Source organism: Biomphalaria glabrata, chromosome 1 (genome assembly GCF_947242115.1).
Source record: "Biomphalaria glabrata chromosome 1, xgBioGlab47.1, whole genome shotgun sequence".
Taxonomy (NCBI): domain Eukaryota; kingdom Metazoa; phylum Mollusca; class Gastropoda; family Planorbidae; genus Biomphalaria; species Biomphalaria glabrata.
Genome location: NC_074711.1, coordinates 70,116,796 through 70,139,255, shown reverse-complemented (window position 1 = coordinate 70,139,255; position 22,460 = coordinate 70,116,796). Strand labels below are relative to the sequence as shown.

Sequence of the window (22,460 nt, the reverse complement as noted above, 5' to 3'; positions counted from 1 at the left end):
TGTATTACAGGTAGAACGATCTATTATGTTCTTAATATATTTCTTTTATTGGGAATTAAAAACAAAGCCCTGCTTTTAGAATGTATGGTATTAATAAGCTTATTATTTATTAATAGGATCAAATCTACAAAGATTTGCTAATTTTTAAAAGGATTTTTACAAAGCTTATATCTTTTGTCTGTCTGTCTGGTAAAATGTTTGTAGTTTGTACACGTTATTTCTCCCACACCCAATCTCAGATCAAGCTAAAATTTAGCAAGATTATATTTCTTCCCCTGACAACACAAGAATCAATAGAAAAATTAAGAAATTGTACTTGACTGATGTAATGTCAGAAGCTGAATTAGTCCCCTTTTTAGTTCACCGTTTTAAAGTAAGTTTGAAACAAACAATACATAACTATACAATCTTCTTTACTCATAAGCACCTCACTAGCTGAGTGATTAATATGTCGGCTTGAGCCATGAGTTCGAATTCAGGTTCCCCCCCCCCTCTTTTTTTTGTAGATGTTTTTGACGTTCTAATGCTTCTCTTGTTGTTTCAGGAGGTGAGGATTAACATATCAGGCGTTTGAACTGGTTGTTACTTGGGAGTATCAGGATGATGGATTAAAAAAGGTCATTCTGTTTTTGTCCTTGTTTTTTCATTCTAACATTTAAAATTTAAATGTGACGGCCACCTATTCACTTTTTCACACATTAAAATTGCACATCTCAATCTGAAATTTTCAAAATTTGGCTTGCATTTGTGAGTTTAGCTTGCTTTTGTAATACATTTGCCTAGATGGAGTGGGGGAGCTAAGGAAGATGTACCAAGTATAAGGCGTATTCACATCAGATCTTGGACGAGACAATAAGAACTAAAAGAAATATGAAAAGCCAGCCAATTTATGTTGTTGTTGTTGTTTTTTTACCATGTTAACAATCCCTCGAAGTATTAGCTCTGTGAAAAAGGAGGAGAAGGAAAGGTCAAATCAAGAAAACTGACAATGTGTCAACCCTTGAATTAAAGGGACAGAAGTGGGACCCCAAAAAATATTGTACACTGGAAAATGTTGATTCCAAATGGGACGTCTTAAATACATATATATTTATATTCAAACCACTGACACTGTGACTGCAATGAAAACAGTATTTTACATAATAGAAACACAATCGATAAAGTTGTAAACAGACCAATACATTCACTTGTAAACAGACCAATACATTCACTTGTAAACAGACCAATACATTCACTTGTAAACAGACCAATACATTCACTTGTAAACAGACCAATACATTCACTTGTAAACAGACCAATACATTCACTTGTAAACAGACCAATACATTCACTTGTAAACAGACCAATACATTCACTTGTAAACAGACCAATACATTCACTTGTAAACAGACCAATACATTCACTTGTAAACAGACCAATACATTCACTTGTAAACAGACCAATACATTCACTTGTAAACAGACCAATACATTCACTTGTAAACAGACCAATACATTCACTTGTAAACAGACCAATACATTCACTTGTAAACAGACCAATACATTCACTTTGTGCTAGTATCGAGCACAGTTTAGCAAGCAGCAGAACAATAAAAAATAGGAAGAATTGAGATCTCGATACTTCGCGATGTCTAAATGCCTAAAGTCTTGGTGTGTTCTAAAAACTTGCTTGGAAACACTGGTTTGTGGAAATAAGAGATGACTGGGTGGAAGAGGAGGGGAGGGGGAGAGAAAGGAGAAATGAAAGAGGGACATAGGTTTTTGGTGGGGGAAACAATATGTAATTTGTAGTGTTAATAACACACCTTTATTTTACGAACTATTCAGACATAACTGGGAAAACATGGATTCCTAGAAGCCACAGGTGACCTACTTAAGTATTACAGACGTTGTATAGGGTCTGTTCCAATAAACTCATTGTGTGACCACTTCGTAAGGCAGAGATCAAATATCTACTAGAACTTTTTTTTGGTTCTATTTTTAGTCAAATTAAAATTGAATACAAAAAGGAAGAAGTGATAGTTTTTGATCAGCTTCAACTCAACTCTGTCTGTCTTGATGGAATCTTGTTGGCCGTATAAGTTATTTCTACCACTTCCCATTCTCGGATCAAGTTGAAACTTTGCACAATTATTCATTGTTGATGGCAACACATGAAACAATAAAAAATTAAACAAATTACTTAATCAATTAGTCAAATAAATTAATTTTGTTTTATATAGAAAATATACTAAGCTAAGGGAGGATGAGACTTGTGTAGAGAATTACGTCGTTCGCTAAAAAATTGAAAGTAACAATAGATGAAACATTCTCTGCTTATAACTACTTAAATAACTCAGTGGATAACCCGTCGGCCTTTCATCGTGTTGGCTCGAGAGACCTCGAGTTCGGTTTCAGGCCCGAGTAACTTTTTTTTTGTAATAGCTTTTGTGATTGGTCCACGAGTACGAAAGTTTGCTAAACTGTGCAGCTAAGCTCAAATATTTGTTTTCCCAATCGCACATATTTATTAGTTTTAGTCTAGATCTATTAAAATTAATTAGGTTAATTGATCGATTCAAAATAATTGATGCAAGTTCCCTCAATATAACAAATTTAACCAAAAAAATTCAGACTTTTTATAAAGTTGGTTGAGCCGAGTACCTACACTTTTAAAAATATTTTTTTTTAAATTGTAACTTGTTTTGGTTCCCATTAAGATAGGTCATTTAGAAACGTTGGAGGCAAAATTTTTGTTTAAGAAGAGCAAATATGTTGTTTTTTGCCGGTATTCTTTTAATTAAGAAAACAATTAGTTTCATTAATATATAACAACAAAAAGTTGAAGGATATTCCTTTGAATATCTTTGATTACTAAACAATAGAAAATATAGGACACAATAAGACTTTTAAACGTTGAACAAAAAGTATGCATCTATTTACAACCACATTTATTTATGAGTTTTCTTGAAGCCTATATAAGCAGCTCCTATTTAGTGCACTGTACTGTTCAATAGGAGATCAGTTTGTCGAAACGTGACATTGCAAACGTTAGACCTACCGTATTTATTATTAGATATTTTCATACATTAAGGCTCATCTTTAAATAGCAAAATTTTTGATGTATCCGGCTTAAAAAACACGCGAAGTACTTGGATAAACATTACAATTCTTCTGTTAATATTGAAACCTGCCTTTTTTCCTGCAAGGATGGACCACTTCGGGGTCCGATTTTGAGTTTGTGTTTCCACACAAACTCTCTTTGTAACCTTGTTTTTTTTTTTAGGATCCGTTAATCCTCACCTTTCTTCATTTCGCTTTGCTAATTTATTTTCTTTTGCTGAATGTTATTACTTAAAGAATTAATAGCGTAATCTTAAACATCAAAGTGTAAACACAGAGTAGATTACTCAGATTAACATTTAGTGAGAAAATTTCACATTAAGAAACTCGCAGTGACTTGGCAAAAAGTTAGACAGTTTTAAATACAGTTATTAATTCATCTGTAGTTCTGAACTGACTGTTGGTACGTGTATTTATTTCGCCATGCCAAATCTCCTTTAAAAATGTAATAAGTGGCATGTAGATCTTGACATGTCAATAACACATTGTATATCTTCTTCACGTATGTTTATTACATCATAAATGTAATATGAAAAAAAAATTACAATTATTTTGTATGCACCTTTCATACAACTAACTGTGGAGTCAAATTTCAAAATGTTTTCCATTTGTAAATACTTGTATCATTTATTTTGTGTAACTTTGAACTGTAAATATATGTCCTTGACATTGTTTATTTGAATATTTCTTTCCAAATCTTTCTCATTGTTTCATTTTTTTTCTTTAGCCTCGATCCCATCGCAAACACATTTCTTCATATCGACTTCTTTTCTTTTCTCATCTTCCTTCCTTAATCTTATCTTATAGATTATAGACGTTACTCCAAAAAAGAAGATAATTACGTCCTACGCATTTCAAGTTTCAATCTAATCATGCTTGTTAATCAATGCCTTAAACTCTGCTAAATTGTTGATTTTCCAGTCTCTAGGGGGCGCAGTGATCGAATGGTTAAGCGCTTGGCTTCCGAACCTGAGGTCCTGGGTTCGAATCCCGGTGAAGACGGATTTTGAATTTCGGGATTTTTTAGGGCGCCCATGAGTCCACCCAACTCTAATGGGTACCTGACTTAAGTTGGGGAAAGTAAAGGCGGTTGGTCGTTGTGCTTGCCACATAACACCCTGCTCGTTAACCGTTGGCCAAAGAAACAGATGACCTTAACATCGTCTGCCCTTATAGGTCTAAAGGGGAGCTCTACTTACTTTACATTCCAGTCTCTAATCTCACTAGTGAAGATCGCAGTGATGCCCAAACTACGGCCCGCGGGCCAGATACGGCCCGCGACGTAGTTCAGACCGGCCCGCCAAAACTTCGGCACAAAAGATAGGAAATAGAAAAAAAATAAAAAGGGTTGAAAAAATTATTTTCTATGTTAGGATTTAGGATTCACTTTTTTCTGTGATGGAGTTCATTCTAAGTTTTCGTCTTGTAGTAGTCATGTGAATTTATTTTGTTCTATAAGAACACAAGTTGTTGTTTTGTTCTATAAGAACACAAGTTGTTGTTTTGTTCTATACGAACACAAGTTGTTGTTTTGTTCTATACGAACACAAGTTGTTGTTTTGTTCTATAAGAACACAAGTTGTTGTTTTGTTCTATAAGAACACAAGTTGTTGTTTTGTTCTATAAGAACACAAGTTGTTGTTTTGTTCTATAAGAACACAAGTTGTTGTTTTGTTCTATACGAACACAAGTTGTTGTTTTGTTCTATACGAACACAAGTTGTTGTTTTGTTCTATAAGAACACAAGTTGTTGTTTTGTTCTATAAGAACACAAGTTGTTGTTTTGTTCTATAAGAACACAAGTTGTTGTTTTGTTCTATAAGAACACAAGTTGTTGTTTTGTTCTATAAGAACACAAGTTGTTGTTTTGTTCTATAAGAACACAAGTTGTTGTTTTGTTCTATAAGAACACAAGTTGTTGTTTTGTTCTATAAGAACACAAGTTGTTGTTTTGTTCTATAAGAACACAAGTTGTTGTTTTGTTCTATAAGAACACAAGTTGTTGTTTTGTTCTATAAGAACACAAGTTGTTGTTTTGTTCTATAAGAACACAAGTTGTTGTTTTGTTCTATAAGAACACAAGTTGTTGTTTTGTTCTATAAGAACACAAGTTGTTATTTTGTTCTATAAGAACACAAGTTGTTGTTTTGTTCTATAAGAACACAAGTTGTTATTTTGTTCTATAAGAACACAAGTTGTTATTTTGTTCTATAAGAACACAAGTTGTTATTTTGTTCTATAAGAACACAAGTTGTTGTTTTGTTCTATAAGAACACAAGTTGTTATTTTGTTCTATAAGAACACAAGTTGTTATTTTGTTCTATAAGAACACAAGTTGTTTTGTTCTATAAGAACACAATTGTTATTTTGTTCTATAAGAACACAAGTTGTTTTGTTCTATAAGAACACAAGTTGTTATTTTGTTCTATAAGAACACAAGTTGTTATTCTGTTCTATAAGAACACAAGTTGTTGTTTTGTTCTATAAGAACACAAGTTGTTGTTTTGTTCTAAGTTGTTGTTTTGTTCTATAAGAACACAAGTTGTTGTTTTGTTCTATAAGAACACAAGTTGTTATTTTGTTCTATAAGAACACAAGTTGTTGTTTTGTTCTATAAGAACACAAGTTGTTATTTTGTTCTATAAGAACACAAGTTGTTGTTTTGTTCTATAAGAACACAAGTTGTTATTTTGTTCTATAAGAACACAAGTTGTTGTTTTGTTCTATAAGAACACAAGTTGTTATTTTGTTCTATAAGAACACAAGTTGTTGTTTTGTTCTATAAGAACACAAGTTGTTATTTTGTTCTATAAGAACACAAGTTGTTGTTTGGTTCTATAAGAACACAAGTTGTTGTTGTTTCGGCGACAAGAATTAACAGTTGTTTTAGAGTCTTGGATAGTTCCGCGGCTGTCTTGAGCTAGCCGTGTCCTTGACATCTCATGTGTAGAACACAGCGCATCTTTTCTGCATCATTTTGATTCGTGTTCTTCTGACACCAACATGATTGGTGCCGTTCCATGTAACATTTGGTCGTTATTGAAATGGGATGGTCAAAGAAACAAAATTGGAAGTTGAAACTTTCAGGAAAAGTGGACAGATCTTTTTTTTTTTTTTGCGGAACATAAATTAATATGTTTGATCTGTACAGTAATGTTTTTAAGTAAAATAACATAAAATGCATTCTAAAACAAACCATTACAAAAATATTGAGGCATTGTTGTCTTGAGCCGCAAAGAAAAGATCGGAAAATTACGTCAAAATTTCTGTAGAGTTTTGCGATTGGTGAAAATATTTACCAAGAAATCAAGAAATGAGTCGGCTGTAATAGAGGCTACAGAGTTGCTCACATTTTAAGAAGAGAAATGAAGCATAAAAAAGTGATTGCTGGCAGAGATGGAATACAATTGTCCAGAAAAAAACAACAGTTGTAGCTTTCAACTTTTCTGCCACAAAAATTGCACAATGAGTGAAAGATGTTAGTGAAAATCCTAATTCAAAACTAAATGACAGAGCAGCAGATTTCGAAATAATTACTATTGCCGCTGAGGAGTGGCACCAACTGGAACTGATTGACTTACAAAGCCAGACTTCACTGCTTGAGAAATTTCGAGCAATACAGACAATAAATTTCTACGCCTTGTTGTCCTCATAAACTTTGCACATTTGCGAAATAAATTGCTGGGTATGGTCACAATGTTTACAAGAACTTAATTTAGTGGAAAAACTTTCAGTTACAAGACGCCTGAAACCATTGTTACATATTGACTTATGTGTGTAAGTAGATCTACAAGCATACACGGGATTTTAGTCTCTATTTCTTTTTTTTTTTATCTTTCGTTAATGTGGCCCGCGACACGAGTGTCGGAAATTAAAATGGCCCGCAGGCCGTATAAGGTTGGGCACCACTGTTCTAAGGTATGGAATAAGAAATGTCTAAATAACGGGATCTTTGAAATGAAAGGGCAGACTACCAGGAATAACTTAATGTGTAAAAAATATTACACAATATGTTTCTTATTTTTCCCTGCGTCACTTTTGTTTTCACTTCTCTGTTTACGTAAAAGACTTGAAACAACACCTAACTATTGAAGCGTGGGACAAACTATATGTAATGTTGTATTCACAGCAAATTAAAACTATGAAATGTGTCATCTGTAAGTTTTTACTTTAACTTGCAACCTTTTTTAACAATCTCATATTTCAATAGCAAACTCCCCATAGATGACAATTGGTGAATAGAAACTGACTGGAAACTGAATTACTGGACGAGTATTTCGAAAACAATTTTAACAATTTTCCTTTTTATTTTGAACACGGCTTCCAGATTAATTCCAACCATTTTCTTGGTTATCTTTCTTAAAGTAACAGACGCTAGAAATGTCAGAGCTAGAGATGTCAGAGCTAGAGATGTCAGAGCTAGTTCTACGTTCTGTTGTAGGTTGTGAACAAAGTTTTTTAATTTCCAAAAACATTTTGCCAGAGACAAGGTTTACCTATGTGAGTGAATCATTTCATGAGGAAACGAAAAATTAGTAAATGCTTAATCTTGAATAAACAGTTGGCAGACGTTTACAAATTGTCAAAATCAAGATGACATACAATGATAATATCTCTAAAAAAATGAATTTGAGGTGTGTCTGTTTCATAATGTGACTATCCGAGAGTTACATTAGAATCCAAATATCCTTAGATAGCGACTTTGAAGCCAAAAGGTCATATCATCCTACAGCTCTACATAATGTCTATATTGATCGAGTCTGACGGTGAGTTATTCACTTCTTACAGTCGATGGTCTCGGGTTCGAGCATCCCTCTGACGTCCTGCACAAGTTTTGTGCTATGACGTAACCATTTTCATTATTAAAAACGTCCCAAATTTGTTCTTGTCTCACAAACTAGATTTATTCTTTGATATAAAGTGTGAGAATAAGATTGAGAAAGTTACGAATCAAGGCTTGCCAACTTTATTTCCAAGTGAGACCGGCTTACTATGTAATAATGAGGTCCTCTACAAGCTAGCAAGACTTAGAAACAAACCATAATGAAGAATATAAAATATACTTATATATAACATTTATAACGGCTAAGTAACATTACATAGATACATTTATTGATAATCAGAATACAGTTCGAATGTGTCATAAAACAGTTTTTGATCTCAGGGGAAAAACAATCAAAGTACTAACTGGTAGAACTGATTTTTTGAGATCACAGGATCTATAGATATATAATCATAAGTAGTTGCAGCGTCTTAATCGTTTCTAAAAAGGCAGGCTTAAATGTGTGGTGAAGCGTAAATGCGTGAGAAAAAAAAATATCACGTGACTTCATGATTATTCTTCCTTCAAACATATTTTAAATTTTCTGGCGCTTCCAGGATTGAGGTTCGTTGAAGGGAAACAAATTCATTATTATTTTTTATTATTTGTTATACCTTGATACGTAATACGTAAAGGTAAACTAAAACTTTGAAAGTTGACCCAAACAGTGAGTAAGTACTTTTATGACCTATTAAACATTGCTTGACACAAGCCCACATAAAAGCAAGCGGAGATATAAGCATGCTTCAATAATATCGAAATGTATCAAATTTTACAAGTGTTCAATAAACTGTGCAGTAGAAGAATATATTGATCAAGCATTTCATCTACAACATCTACGCCCTCACAATATCAACGTATCTTCATAATTATCTTAAGTTATCAAACGACATATTATTATCATTACTATTTTAATTATCATTATTTGTTGCAAAGTAATCAATAGTATATTATTTGTATTTGACAGATTTGACACTATAGAATCTTGCCAATAATAAAAAATACTCTACGAGCATTTAATCTTGACGTGTTCACTCCATCATAATAAAATGCATAGGCCTACAATAAAAATGTAGAGTCTCGTCATAAATGCAAATAATTTGTTAATATTTACAAATATTTCATTAAGTCACGAGAACTTAAACGAAATCTTACGGCCAACAATTACAGCTAATAATAATAATATCGAGAAGGAAATTAATTTGATCGGAAGTACAAGATTCAAAGTTATGAGACTCGTAGAGCCTATTTCTAAACGTAAACTATCTTTATCAAACATAATTAATTAACCGCAAAGCTGTCAATTTTAGACCACACATCAACTTTTTTGTTCTATAATTAACTTTAATGACAATGAGTCTAAGTCTCAAAGATATGAAATTTTACAAGTTAATTAAATAGTAATCACTAGTAGTATTTCATTTGTTCCAAGACGACAAAATATCTAATTGAACATCTAATTCTTTCATCTATTGCTGCAACTTTATACCAAACATCCGTAAAGAATCGATTGTAAAGTGAATCGTAGCTTCCAACCAATATGTACTAAATACACTAGTTGCCCTGTTCACTGGAATGAAATCTTTGTCAGAAAAACCCGATCTATTTCTGTTTTTTTTAGAGGGACACTGCGTATCTCAGCTCATCCAATGAAATTTGTCCATCTTTGTTGGCGTCTGCCCGATCAATCATATCTTCAATCTCTTTTGGGGTAAAATTATGTCCGGTTGATAATATCAAATTTTTCATCTCCTTCCTGTCCAAGTAGCCGCTGTTGTCCGCATCGAATTTCTTAAATAAACCTTCAACTTTGCGTTGACTGTTAAAAAAAAAACAAAACACAAAGTCAATAAATCATTTAATGTTTGCCACAAATAATTCATTTGGTGTTCGTTTATTCAGGACAGATTTCCTAGAACAAATGATTTGAAATATCAAAAAGAAACAAATACAAAGCTTCACTACTATTTTAATATTGACAAAATATACATTTATGCTATTTAAATTTCTGCATTAGAAGTTTAGTAAAATTTATATTAAAAAATAGCCTGTAATCTTAGGACAGATTGCGTGTTGGGTAGTCGAAATGAAAAAAGGTCACAGTCAGAAAAACAAGAAACAAAAATTAAATACTTTAAAAAACGTAGCTTAGCCTATATTAAAAATCTAGACTAACAATAGTCTAGAATTTGAAATATTTTTACCAATTGTTTTTGTTTAGCGCCATTTCATACGTGTAGTTTTAGTCATGTGCTATTCTCCTATCACTTGTTTGGACCCGTTGGGAAAGGGAGGAAGGAAGTGGCTATCTGGGTGAAAGTATTTTATTTTTTAAAAAGTTGTAGAACTTGAATTCGAACTAGAGGGTTCAAGCCTCCTAAAGCCAATACTCTAACCACTGTGCCAGCGAAGTACTTATCAAAAGAGACGGTTTCATATCTCTCTATTGTTACTTTCAAACTAAACAACCTAATTTTCTACACAAAGTATAAAGGGAACTAATTCAACGTCTACCACCACATCTGTCACCTAAACGTTATTTCCCTTGTTAGTTTCCTCGGTAACGAGGGTGTCAAGCAGACAGCACAACGACTAACCGCCTTTACTTTTCCACACCTAATGTCAGGTACCCATTAGAGCTGGGTTATACTCAGAGGCACCCCAAAGATTCCGAAATAAATATTACCAGTCTTCACCAGAATTCGAACCCGGAACTATTCAGTTCGGAAGCCAAGCGCTTTACCACTTAGCCACTGCCCCTCCTTTGATCTGTACTGTGACGTCATAGGATGAGGCCCGAATTAACCAGTGGATAACATCTTTAAATGGAAATCTAATCTGAGCATACGATGATAAAACAGTAGCTAGTAAAATAATGTACTTCATACTAGGCCTATCAATTTAAACATAGTTGAAACTTACAACTGGTTCATCTTTTCTATCCCTTGCATAAATTCTTTGCGAGTAATTTTTAGGTCACCAGCGGGTCCATCAAAAAATTTAAATATTTCCTACAAGGAAATAAGAAAAACAAAAGCTTATACGAAGTGTAGTTGTATCAATTATTTTGGATCAGTCATGCAATTAAAATTGATTCATAATATTTTTACTAATTGATTTTATTTAGCGCTATTTCATGCTTTTAGCTTTCTCACTACGCTATGAGCATATCACTTATCTAGACTAGTTGGGAAATGGGGGGGGGGAGAAAGAAAAGGATATCTGGGTCGATTTTTACCATAATTGGTTTTTAAAAGCATTTATAAAAAAAGAAAAGAGACCGACCTGAATTAGAACTCGTGGCACACGTCTCCTCAGGCCGACGTGCTAGTGGGGTACTTATGACTAGAGAAAATTGTATAGTTATATAGGCCTATTGTTTGTTTCAATTTAGAGCGGTCAAGCTATAAAGGTGACTAGTTCAGTAAAGTACAATTTCTTTTCCTTGTTCGAGATATCAAACAAAATAATTAATTACCAATAGTTAATTAACTAATTGGTTAATTTTTTTATTGATTCTAGTGTTGTCATATAGAAGAAATAATTGTGCAAAATTTCAGCATGATCCGAGATTGGGTATTGGAGAAATAACGTGTACAAACTTTTTACCAGACAGACAGAGTGAGTTGATATAAGCTTTGTAATAGAATAATGGTTAAGAAAATAGATTATTTTAAAAACTAGGTTATACTTCCTCACCCAATTTCCCACACATAAATCTAGTTTGACTATTGTGCAGGGGCGGACTGACTATATGGGCATTTCGGCCAATGCCCGGTAGTCCGGTACTCAACTAGGCAGGTAGAGCTACCTAAAGGACCTCGTGAATGCCACTATGGAACGCATTAAATTATTAAAGGTTTTATAATATTGTTATGACTTTGCCATGCGCACCGCCATCCAAGATAGTGCAGAAAGAAGGTGCGCACTATCTGTGACTAAACAAGTCGGATGTTGACATTAGAAGAGAACGATTTCCGCCCAAGGAGAGAGTCAAAATGGAGATGCTGTACTCAAGGCAGATGCACCTTTGTGTTTGTCATGTCTCCGTGTAAATAAACGTCTATGTCTCGTTGAGTTGCCTTCCTTCAGTTATTACAATTGGTGTCAGAAGTGGGATTATAGGCAACTCAACGAGAGGAGGTAGGATTTACAATGACAGCTTTGAAACAATTACTTATTTTTTCTTGACGAATCTTAGTAGCCATTTTAAATTAAAACTTTCCTACCTGAAGTTGTGACTCCGGTGTGTGACTTCCGCCCCTTTTAAACAGTTCTCTGAGTTCGTCCATGTCCAGAGTGCCATTACCGTCTTTGTCAGCTGATTTGAATAACCTTTCCCAGTCTTTTTTGGTAGCTTTTCTAGCTGTTGTTTTCTTTGCCATCTTCAGCGTGCAGAACTTTTTTTTAAATGATTTTTTTTTTAAATTCTGGCCGTCTAAACTCTGGGTCTGTAGTAATACAAATATGAGCCATGGCATTTAAAACTTTTAAATAACATAGGTTACACTTTCGGGGAATTTCTACATTCTTAAATTAGCCTATAGTGGCGCGATGACTGAATAGTTAAGAGCTTGGCTTCCTAACCTGGGGTTCTGGGTTTGAATCTTGGTGAAGATCGCAAGGTCTTAAAGGGGAACTTTAATTCTTTTACTTAAGTTACATAGCCAAAAAAGACTTAAGCAGGAATGTGTCATACATAGCCAAGTAAGACTTAAGTAGGCATGTTTCATACATAGCCAAGTAAGACTTAAGTAGGCATGTTTCATACATAGCCAAGTAAGACTTAAGTAGGCATGTTTCATACATAGCCAAGTAAGACTTAAGTAGGCATGTGTCATACATAGCCAAGTAAGACTTAAGTAGGAATGTGTCATACATAGCCAAGTAAGACTTAAGTAGGCATGTTTCATACATAGCCAAGTAAGACTTAAGTAGGAATGTTTCATACATAGCCAAGTAAGACTTAAGTAGGCATGTTTCATACATAGCCAAGTAAGACTTAAGTAGGAATGTTTCATACATAGCCAAGTAAGACTTAAGTAGGCATGTTTCATACATAGCCAAGTAAGACTTAAGTAGGCATGTTTCATACATAGCCAAGTAAGACTTAAGTAGGAATGTGTTATACATAGCCAAGTAAGACTTAAGTAGACATGTGTCATACATAGGCAAATAATGTTTATTTTTATTTTCTTATTCAATTCTTGCTAGTTTATTTCTTGTTTTATTTATGTCTTGCTAATTTTATTGCAGTCTATTTCTTGTTTATTTATCTTTTTTTTTTTCTAGTCTATTTCTTATAAATGTATCCCTTGCTTATTTCTTGTTGATTTCTCGCTCATTATTTCTTTTCAATCTACGAATTGTTTTTTTACTTTTCGTTTATTTCTTATCTATTTATTTCTTATTTATTTCTTGCTTTTGTATTTCTTATTTATTTCTAGCTTATTTATTTATTTCTTGTTTATTTATTTCGTGAACAAAGTATTTGTGACGAGGTAACCCTTTGTCAGGCTCCAAAAATGTATAAATAGTCAACTTAGTTTGTAGAGGACTTCTCATTTTATTTTTGTCCTCAATGAATTGTATTTCAATATCAGCAACACAGCATGCAAAAAAGTTATCCCACCCTTAAAGCATGTGTTTCTACCTCCTTACTTTGACACGATGTCGCCCACGATATCTTCAGAAATAGGTCAAATAGAGATGTGTGCGTTTGTGCAGAACATTTTCAAGCTTGTGTTAAGAACGCGCCTTTTAGAAATTGTCGCTCCATCGACCCGTGACATAGCGCAGTGGAAACGGTTTCAGATAAGATTGTTGGCGTATAGAAATTTCGTGAAAATAATAATTGGGTATGCATTCACTTAGACAAATAAAATCCTGTGTATGAGAAAAATGTGAATTGTTTTGTTTTGGCATGATTCTAACGTGCCTTCAGATTTGAATCTTAGCTCAAACCTCTTGAAGAACGACGAAGGAGGCATCGAAACCACACGACAATGCAGCCAATCGTTAAATAACGCAAGGCTGATTTATTTTCAAAGTAGAATATTTGAGCGTTAAACAGGAAAGCAAGAATTCTAATTTTTAATTCTTTCATAGTTTTTTTTTATATTCATTAGATGCTATTAGTTGTTGTTTTGTTTTATCCTATATTGAAAAGATTTAGAAACCTAGACCGAGGTTATGGCGTAGTAAGGTGTCAGGCCCGGCTCAAATATGAGATGAGCTTGTGTGTCAAAAACCGAATCAATTCATCCCGTTGATAAAAAGGCATCCCAATTCAGGTGCAACCTTTTACAGGTAACAGTGTCATGAAACCCAATTCAATAGCAACTCCTTAATATTGACATGTGATTCAATGTTTCTATGACATCTTATATGATGAAAGACTATCGAATGTTTCAGATTTAAAAAACACGTCACATATTTTATTAGGCACTTTCCTATTACACAAATTTACTTTTGAATCAGACTTGAGTGAGAAATAGCATTCTTTGTAGTAGCAATGTTGGGAAAACGTAATGTAGATGTGTATGATTTAAAAAAATAAAAGTGAAGTATTGAACTGAACAGTCTTAGCGTGACTTTATCAAAAGTTTCTTTCAAAGATTGCAATATCATCTGGGTAAACTAAGACTCGAAGCAAAGTGGAATTATATAACTCTTTGTTGTTTGCTGTTGCAATGAAACTGGGAAATATTGAGATGTTCCCTTTTTTATATACATTCAACCAATCTAACAGAAAAACGACGACATAGATGATTCGGTAAAATAAGTGCATTTTCATCTTGTTCTGAATCTTAACTTTTCCTTTCGTTTCTCCTTTCTCTGTGCACTCCAATGAATCAGTAGATTAACAATCCAATTCCAATGAATCAGTAGATTAACAATCCAATGAATCAGTAGATCAACACTCCAATGAATCAGTAGATCAACACTCCAATGAATCAATAGATCAACACTCCAATGAATCAGTAGATCAACACTCCAATGTATCAGTAGATCAACACTCCAATGAATCAGTAGATCAACACTCCAATGAATCAGTAGATCAACACTCCAATGAATCAATAGATCAACACTCCAATGAATCAGTAGATCAACACTCCAATGAATCAGTAGATCAACACTCCAATGAATCAGTAGATCAACACTCCAATGAATCAGTAGATCAACACTCCAATGAATCAGTAGATCAACACTCCAATGAATCAGTAGATCAACACTCCAATGAATCAGTAGATCAACACTCCAATGAATCAGTAGATCAACACTCCAATGAATCAGTAGATCAACACTCCAATGAATCAGTAAATCAACACTCCAATGAATCAATAGATCAACACTCCAATGAATCAGTAGATCAACACTCCAATGTATTAGTAGATCAACACTCCAATGTATCAGTAGATCAACACTCCTATGAATCAGTAGATCAACATTACAATATCGAGTTACCTCTGCATCCTCAAATTTTTCTACGCTTAAAACTTCTTTTTTCAATATTCTTTAAACCATTATGTAACCTCAATCTTCTCCAGTTGACTAAGAGATCTATGTATTTTTTTAAGACATTCTTGGTTTAAATGAAAACCCAGAAATGACTCTTTGATTCTGTTTACTTGGCTATATCGTCAATGAAGATTACGACACAGGAAACTGATGCTGATGTGGTGAGCTTTTGTTATGTCGTGATGGACAGAAATGGGACTATGCTTTCCTTTACTAATTAACAACTACTGCGTTCCCAAACAAGTCCAAGAACTCAGTTTTGAATATGTGGCTACTGGTAAAGTCTTTTTTAAAAGAATCCTTTTAACCCTCAATAATACTTGGAGATCAAATCTGCTATGAAATGTGTGCCACCTGAAGGATAATCTTTGCGAAGGAGTGAAATGAAAAGTTGTTACATCGTAAAGTTGAAGTAATGTAGCTCCTCCAGTTTTAACTTATTTATTTGTTCATGTTGATCGTAAATTGTGTACATCTAATAACAGTGATGATTCTTTAAACGTCCTTGATGCAGATCCTCTCAATGTCAATGTGACCAATTTTTTATTTATTCTACTTTCTAAATATTTCCTAGGGAACGATCACTAATCAAGCAGCATAGTTGACAGTAACACACATTCAGTCTTAGGGTATAACACACCAACAAAGGCGAGACAACCCCTGCCATTCTTCGTTATTGCATGTCTTTACGGTAATGCTACATAATCCTATACTCTTAAGCGAGCAATTCTTGTATGTATATATATATATATATATATATATATATATATATATATATAAATTTTATTTCGAAAACGGCTCTAACGATTTTCTTTAAAATTTCAAGGTATGTGCATATTAGTGAGAAAAAAATTCTCAACTCATTGGCCACATCGGGAAAACTCGAAGTCGACCGTTATATCGGTTTGAAAATAGCTCATTATCGAAAAAATAATTTTGGCTAGAATGTTTTATGAATGAAATTTTCTATATGACGTCAATGGGAAAAAAACTTGACACCGCTTACGTCACTAGGCTCACAGCAGTACACTAAGACATTTCTTCGCAAACAAGAAAAGGTTTTAATGATTCAATTGGCGTAAATAAACATTTGCGCACCATCTTATTGTACATTGATCCATTAGGAAACTATGGAAGAAAAATAATAAAATTGAATATCTTTATGTATGTATGTAGGCTTTATAAACTGTTTACACTTTCATTGCGTACACCTGTAGGTAGCTTTTACTTGGTTATTTTGCTGGTGAATTATTGCAATGTGTTTAAGCTTCGAAGTCTACTGTCCCATACCAAAACATAGTAAATGGTCATAACACAGCTTATCTATGCCTTACTTGCAGAAATAGGGCCGGCCGTAACATTTACGGGGCCCTATGTGAAATGGATTGCGCTCGGACCAGTAAGGGTGGGGATAAGGATAATAAGTGAAAATAAAGATTTTGTATTAGAAAATAAATTCGTATTTGCATTACATTTTTATTAAATGAAAACTGACGATGCCTTTTTTTTATATCACGCGTAGGACTGGCGTTTACCATATTGATTGACACCCCAAAAATGTCAATTTTGTCTTTTTAAGGACATTTTTATGAGTTTCAGGAGATTTCCAGGAGCTCCTTGAAAACAAGGAGACAACGGGAACCCTATTATAAATTATAATGGTTTAATTTAATAATTTACACCTAGAATTAGCGCGGGGCATTTGAACCTTCGGTGTCCACTGCGGCAGCATAGCCCTAAGGCTGGCCCTGATGATATCCAGCTCGCGGTCAACGAATTTTCATCACGCTGCTGCTTTTTTTGGTTAACCTATAAACCTCGGTAAAACGGAAGTCGTGTTCCAGAAGCCACCCAATAAATCTTACTCAGCTCAAAGATCACCGCGCATAGACATCCCTTAAAGTGGTAGATAACTTCACATTATCTGGGAAGCATAGTATCAAATGACGCATTGCTTTAAAGAGAGGTTGATATGTGATCAGGGATAGTCGTGCTTTTGGACGCCTCCAAGCGAGAGTGTGGCGAAATAAATCGCTCCGCCTGTCTACAAAAATCAGTGTGAACCAGTGATTCTCTCAACCCTTCTGTGTGGATCTGAGACATGAGTACCTTATAGAAAGCAACTAATACTTCTTGAACGACTTCACCAAAGACCGCGAACATATTTTTGGCAATCTTTTTTTTTTAATAAGCTGAAAGGTTGTCGGAGTAACAGAGATTCCTCACAATAAAGCTTCTTTAGAATACTAACGGGGATGTTTTAAAGTCTCAAAGGAAAAAATGCGCGATTTTCCTTTTTACTAGGTGCACGTTTTACACTATAACGTAGAGATTTTGCATTGTCTTCGAGTCCGAGGAATGCAATATTTCCCGTGGCTGCGCAGCCCCAGCTCTGACTTACATATTTTGTCACATCCAGGGCAAGCATAACCATTGTCCGCAGGTGGTCGATTTAGATTTTCTTTTGCCGTCTGCGTTTGTCCTCGGCAGCAGATTTTCTTTTGGTCTAAAATGTGTATCACGCGGCCTTCGTGAGTGACCTCCAGCTTTCTCGTTCGGAGGCCGCATACAACCAGGTGCTCTCTTCTATGTCAGCCAAGGAAAGTTGACGCCTCAGCTGGTCTTTGAAGCGTTTCCGTGGGGCGCCTCTGTTACGTCGACCACCTTTTAGCTCACCAAAAAAAAAAGACTGCCTTGGGCATACGTTCGTCTCCCATAAGGGATACCTGCCCTACCCAGTGCAACTGTCGGACCATAAGAAGTCCCTCTTTACTGTCCATACCGGCGTTGGCAAGGACATCGCTGTTTGTAGTGCGGTCTTGCCACCGTATGTCCATGATGGAGCGCAAGCATCTTTGGTGAAAGCACTCAAGAAGTCTTAGTTATTTTCTGTAAAGTGTCCATGTCTCAGAGCCATAATGAATATATTAATTGCAATATTAAATGTCAGAAAGTAACCATTTTAGAAGTTACACTGCAAAGACTTTCTTCCAAGCCTAGAAGCAATGTAAAACGTTAAGACGTGAGCTGTGGTTTTCTATAGGCCTACTGTTGGGTGGGGGGGGGGGGCTTTCTATTCTAATCGCCATGTACAATTAGGCCTTCATTGAGAACTGACTGAACGAAAAAGCAACTCTTCGGATTGATAGTCTTTACCCGATCGTTCATTTTCGTAATTACAACAATATTCCCAAAATGACTTCGGGTATATATTCTTCCTTAACAAATTATTCATCCGAGCGAGGCTCGGTCACCTGATATTATGTATAACAAAGGTAAATTGAATGAATATTTATCATCTGCACAAAACAAATGACACATGTATAACTCTATTTTAGAACAAGAGAGGCTTACTTAAATGTACATCAAATATCTACATGGTGTCACAGAGCAGTAGTGATCGTAACCATTGAGACAGAAATAAGATTAGCCTACACATAATCGATCTGGTCGAGTGTTTATATAATGATTATATTTATTTCATTTTATGTTTTTATATTATTCCGCTTATTCATTTCTTATAAACGTTTTTGTATTTGGTTTATTCATGCTAATGAGCTTACATTGATTTGTTATTTCACTTTGTAATATAAATATATGCCAGAAAAAAAATGACCCCTGTGTGATGCTATAGTTAATGTGATAGGGCGCAAAGGAACCATGTAATTTTACAGAAGAGGTTTTTAAAAGAAAAAAATCGACGCTTTTGACTTCTAGTTAAAGTTATTAAAGCAAGAAAAAAAAAGTTTCATTGGTCAGTTCACGTAAAAATTTCAAATAGTGCATTGTGTAGAAGAAAGGGAAAACAAAAGATAAGGTGGTAGATGGCTTCAGGTAACTTCAAGTAATAGATTAGTAAACAGAAGATAAGATGGTAGATGGCTTCAAGTAATAGGTTAGTAAACAGAAGATAAGATGGTAGATGGCTTCAAGTAATAGGTTAGTAAACAGAAGATAAGATGGTAAATGGCTTCAAGTAGATTAGTAAACAGAAGATAAGATGGTAGATGACTTCAAGTAATAGGTTAGTAAACAGAAGATAAGATGGTAAATGGCTTCAAGTAGATTAGTAAACAGAAGATAAGATGGTAGATGACTTCAAGTAAATTAGTAAACATAAGATAAGATGGTAGATGGCTTCAAGTAAACAGAAGATAAGATAGTAGTTGGCTTCAAGTAATAGATTAGTAAACAGAAGATAAGATGGTAGATGGCTTCAAGTAATAGATTAGTAAACAGAAGATAAGATGATAGATGACTTCAAGTAAACCGAAGATAAGATGATAGATGACTTCAAGTAGATTAATAAACAGAAGATAAGATGGTAGATGGCTTCAAGTAAACTGAAGATAAGATGGTAGATGGCTTCAAGTAATAGATTAGTAAACAGAAGATAAGATGATAGATGACTTCAAGTAGATTAGTAAACAGAGATGATAAGATGGTAGATTACTTCAAGTAAACAGAAGATACGATGGTAGATGGCTTCAAGTAATAGATTTTTAAACAGAAGAGAAGATAAGATGGTAGATGGCTTCAAGTAATAGATTAGTAAACAGAAGATAAGATGGTAGATGAATTCAAATAGATTAGTAAGTTGCTAAATGACTTCAAGTAACAGATTAGTCTACACTTCGAAAATTGATTGGAAGAAGTAGATTGAGACAAGAGTCGCAAATTTTCGAAAGACTCAAACACGAGTCCGGGTTACGGAATAATAATGATAAATGAATAGTCACTGACATCGAAAGCTTTACATAGAGACACGTAACACACTTGATGTCATAGCACAAACAATTGTAGTAGGTGGTGTCGTGTCGACCAAGTATATCCTTCGTGTCATTGCTTAAATGGCGGCACCAAAGCTGAGTCTTCACCAATAATGTGAATTTCTAGGGCCCAATTAACAGCAGAAAAATTCGAAAATATTTAGGGCCCAAAATATCATTGCGTGGTCCTGGGCTTTTTTTTTTTATTAACATAATGCTGAAACAAAATGTCGAAGGCATATAATAATTAACCATCACATTAGAGAATCGTGAGACCGTTATATAAATCTACTCAATAGTAATAAATTCTCAAAACAATGTAAATTTTCAATGCCCTTATCAATCATTATTTATCAGCGAAAGCGCTCTTTCAACATTAGCATTATGAACAATAATGCAAAGAAAAACTATTCACATATCTTGAGGAGTAATAAGATTCTCTTTAGCAGCCGTGAATATATGATTAACCATTCAATAAGGTGGCTGTCCAAAAAAAACAAATAACAACTATAATTTACTTGTGTGTATCTTTGAGCATAAATTGATTCCAGAATAGTATGTCATTGCTGTAAACAATAGAACAAAAGCCGGACATAGTCACTATTTAGGCCAATTCCTACCGAACGAGGGCACAAAGGAGGACTTGTTCTCTATTTGCCGGACATGTGGTAACCCTAATGTTTCGATGAAGAGTGAACAAACAAGCAATGGATGAATAGAGCAATTCTTTTTTTTTTCTCTATAATTTTGAAGTTGGCTAAAGTAATCACTAATCATTGTGCTCTTTCAATCAATGTGAAGGTTTCCTAAGTTGAATATTAGGTTAGCGCTTTATAGCATAACAAAAAAAGGAATCAACTAGAGAATCCCAACACCATATGAGCCTTAGTTGACTTAGAATCCCTACACCATATGAGCCTTAGTTGACTTAGAATCCCTACACCATGTCAGCCTTAGTTGACTTAGAATCCCTACACCATGTGAGCCTTAGTTGACTTAGAATCCCTACACCATGTGAGCCTTAGTTGACTTAGAATCCCTACACCATGTGAGCCTTAGTTGACTTAGAATCCCTACACCATGTGAGCCTTAGTTGACTTAGAATCCCTACACCATGTGAGCCTTAGTTGACTTAGAATCCCTACACCATATGAGCCTTAGTTGACTTAGAATCCCTACACCATTTGAGCCTTAGTTGACTTAGAATCCCTACACCATATGAGCCTTAGTTGACTTAGAAACCCTACACCATGTGAGCCTTAGTTGACTTAGAATCCCTACACCATGTCAGCCTTAGTTGACTTAGAATCCCTACACCATGTGAGCCTTAGTTGACTTAGAATCCCTACACCATGTGAGCCTTAGTTGACTTAGAATCCCTACTCCATGTGAGCCTTAGTTGACTTCTAGATCTACAAAATGATGTTGTTGATGTTTCGGTTTGTATTCAAATGTGTTTGTATTCAGTTCAAATGAACACTTTCATCACTTACCTGGTTAATACCCGTGTCCTGAACAGTATTTCAACACAGCAGCCGCCACGCTGTATGATTTCTTGGAAATAGACCCTAGACTACTATGGAGAGAATTCTCTACACATTTGTGTTTAAAAAGAGAAAAACAAGGGCGTTATCGCTTTGGAGAAATGGTAGGGGAGGGGGTTTAAATACTATGTCTGTATTGGTCTTCAAAGAATACCTACATTTGATTATGTCAATATTAGATATAGATCTATATTAGTGTTAATTAATAAAGTTTGATAAAACATCTGATAAGTAAACCTAATTGGCAAGGCAAAACTTGCACACAAAAAAATAACAACTTCCTCTATGTTAATACGTATTCAAATTCAGTTAGGGCATAGGCCCTACTTTACGGTCATGATTGCTGAATGGTGTCTGAGTGCCTTAAACTGGGACCAATCGTTCTATTAAATGAGTATCACGCTATAAACAGTCACTAGCTAGCCATTACATTGTTTTATATTAATAGTCAGAAGAACTAATTAATTTAATTTAATTTTTAAAAAAGAAGACCATATTAGCCTCTACCTGACTTTACTGTACACGTGGAAGTTAAAGGGTAGGCCTACTTGGAGGCCTGGTAGCTGAGCGGTAAAGCGCTTGGTTTCCGAACCGGGGGTCCCGGGTTCGAATCCTGGTGAAGACTGGGATTTTTATTATCGGGATCTTCGGGCGCCTCTGAGTCCCAGCTCTAATGGGTACCTGACACTAGTTGGGGAAAAGT

The 22,460-nt window shown here is 34.6% G+C and overlaps 1 protein-coding gene across 3 annotated transcripts; it reads right to left on the bottom strand.

Moving 5' to 3' along the window:
• Nucleotides 1-8,051: 8,051 nt before the first annotated feature.
• Nucleotides 8,052-21,857, bottom strand: LOC106052167 (uncharacterized). Of its 3 annotated transcripts, none has more exons than XM_013207475.2 (4): nucleotides 21,707-21,857; nucleotides 12,153-12,374; nucleotides 10,846-10,934; nucleotides 8,052-9,742 (listed from the first exon to the last, which is right to left on the bottom strand). In XM_013207475.2, the coding sequence occupies exons 2-4, from the start codon at nucleotides 12,306-12,308 to the stop codon at nucleotides 9,541-9,543; spliced, it is 447 nt and encodes a 148-aa protein (XP_013062929.1). In that variant the 5' UTR covers nucleotides 12,309-12,374; nucleotides 21,707-21,857; the 3' UTR covers nucleotides 8,052-9,540. The 3 variants fall into 3 exon arrangements, with proteins under 3 accessions (XP_013062929.1, XP_055867569.1, XP_013062930.1); XM_056011594.1 differs by lacking the exon at nucleotides 21,707-21,857 and adding an exon at nucleotides 21,597-21,678; XM_013207476.2 differs by lacking the exon at nucleotides 21,707-21,857 and adding an exon at nucleotides 21,563-21,585.
• Nucleotides 21,858-22,460: the final 603 nt, after the last annotated feature.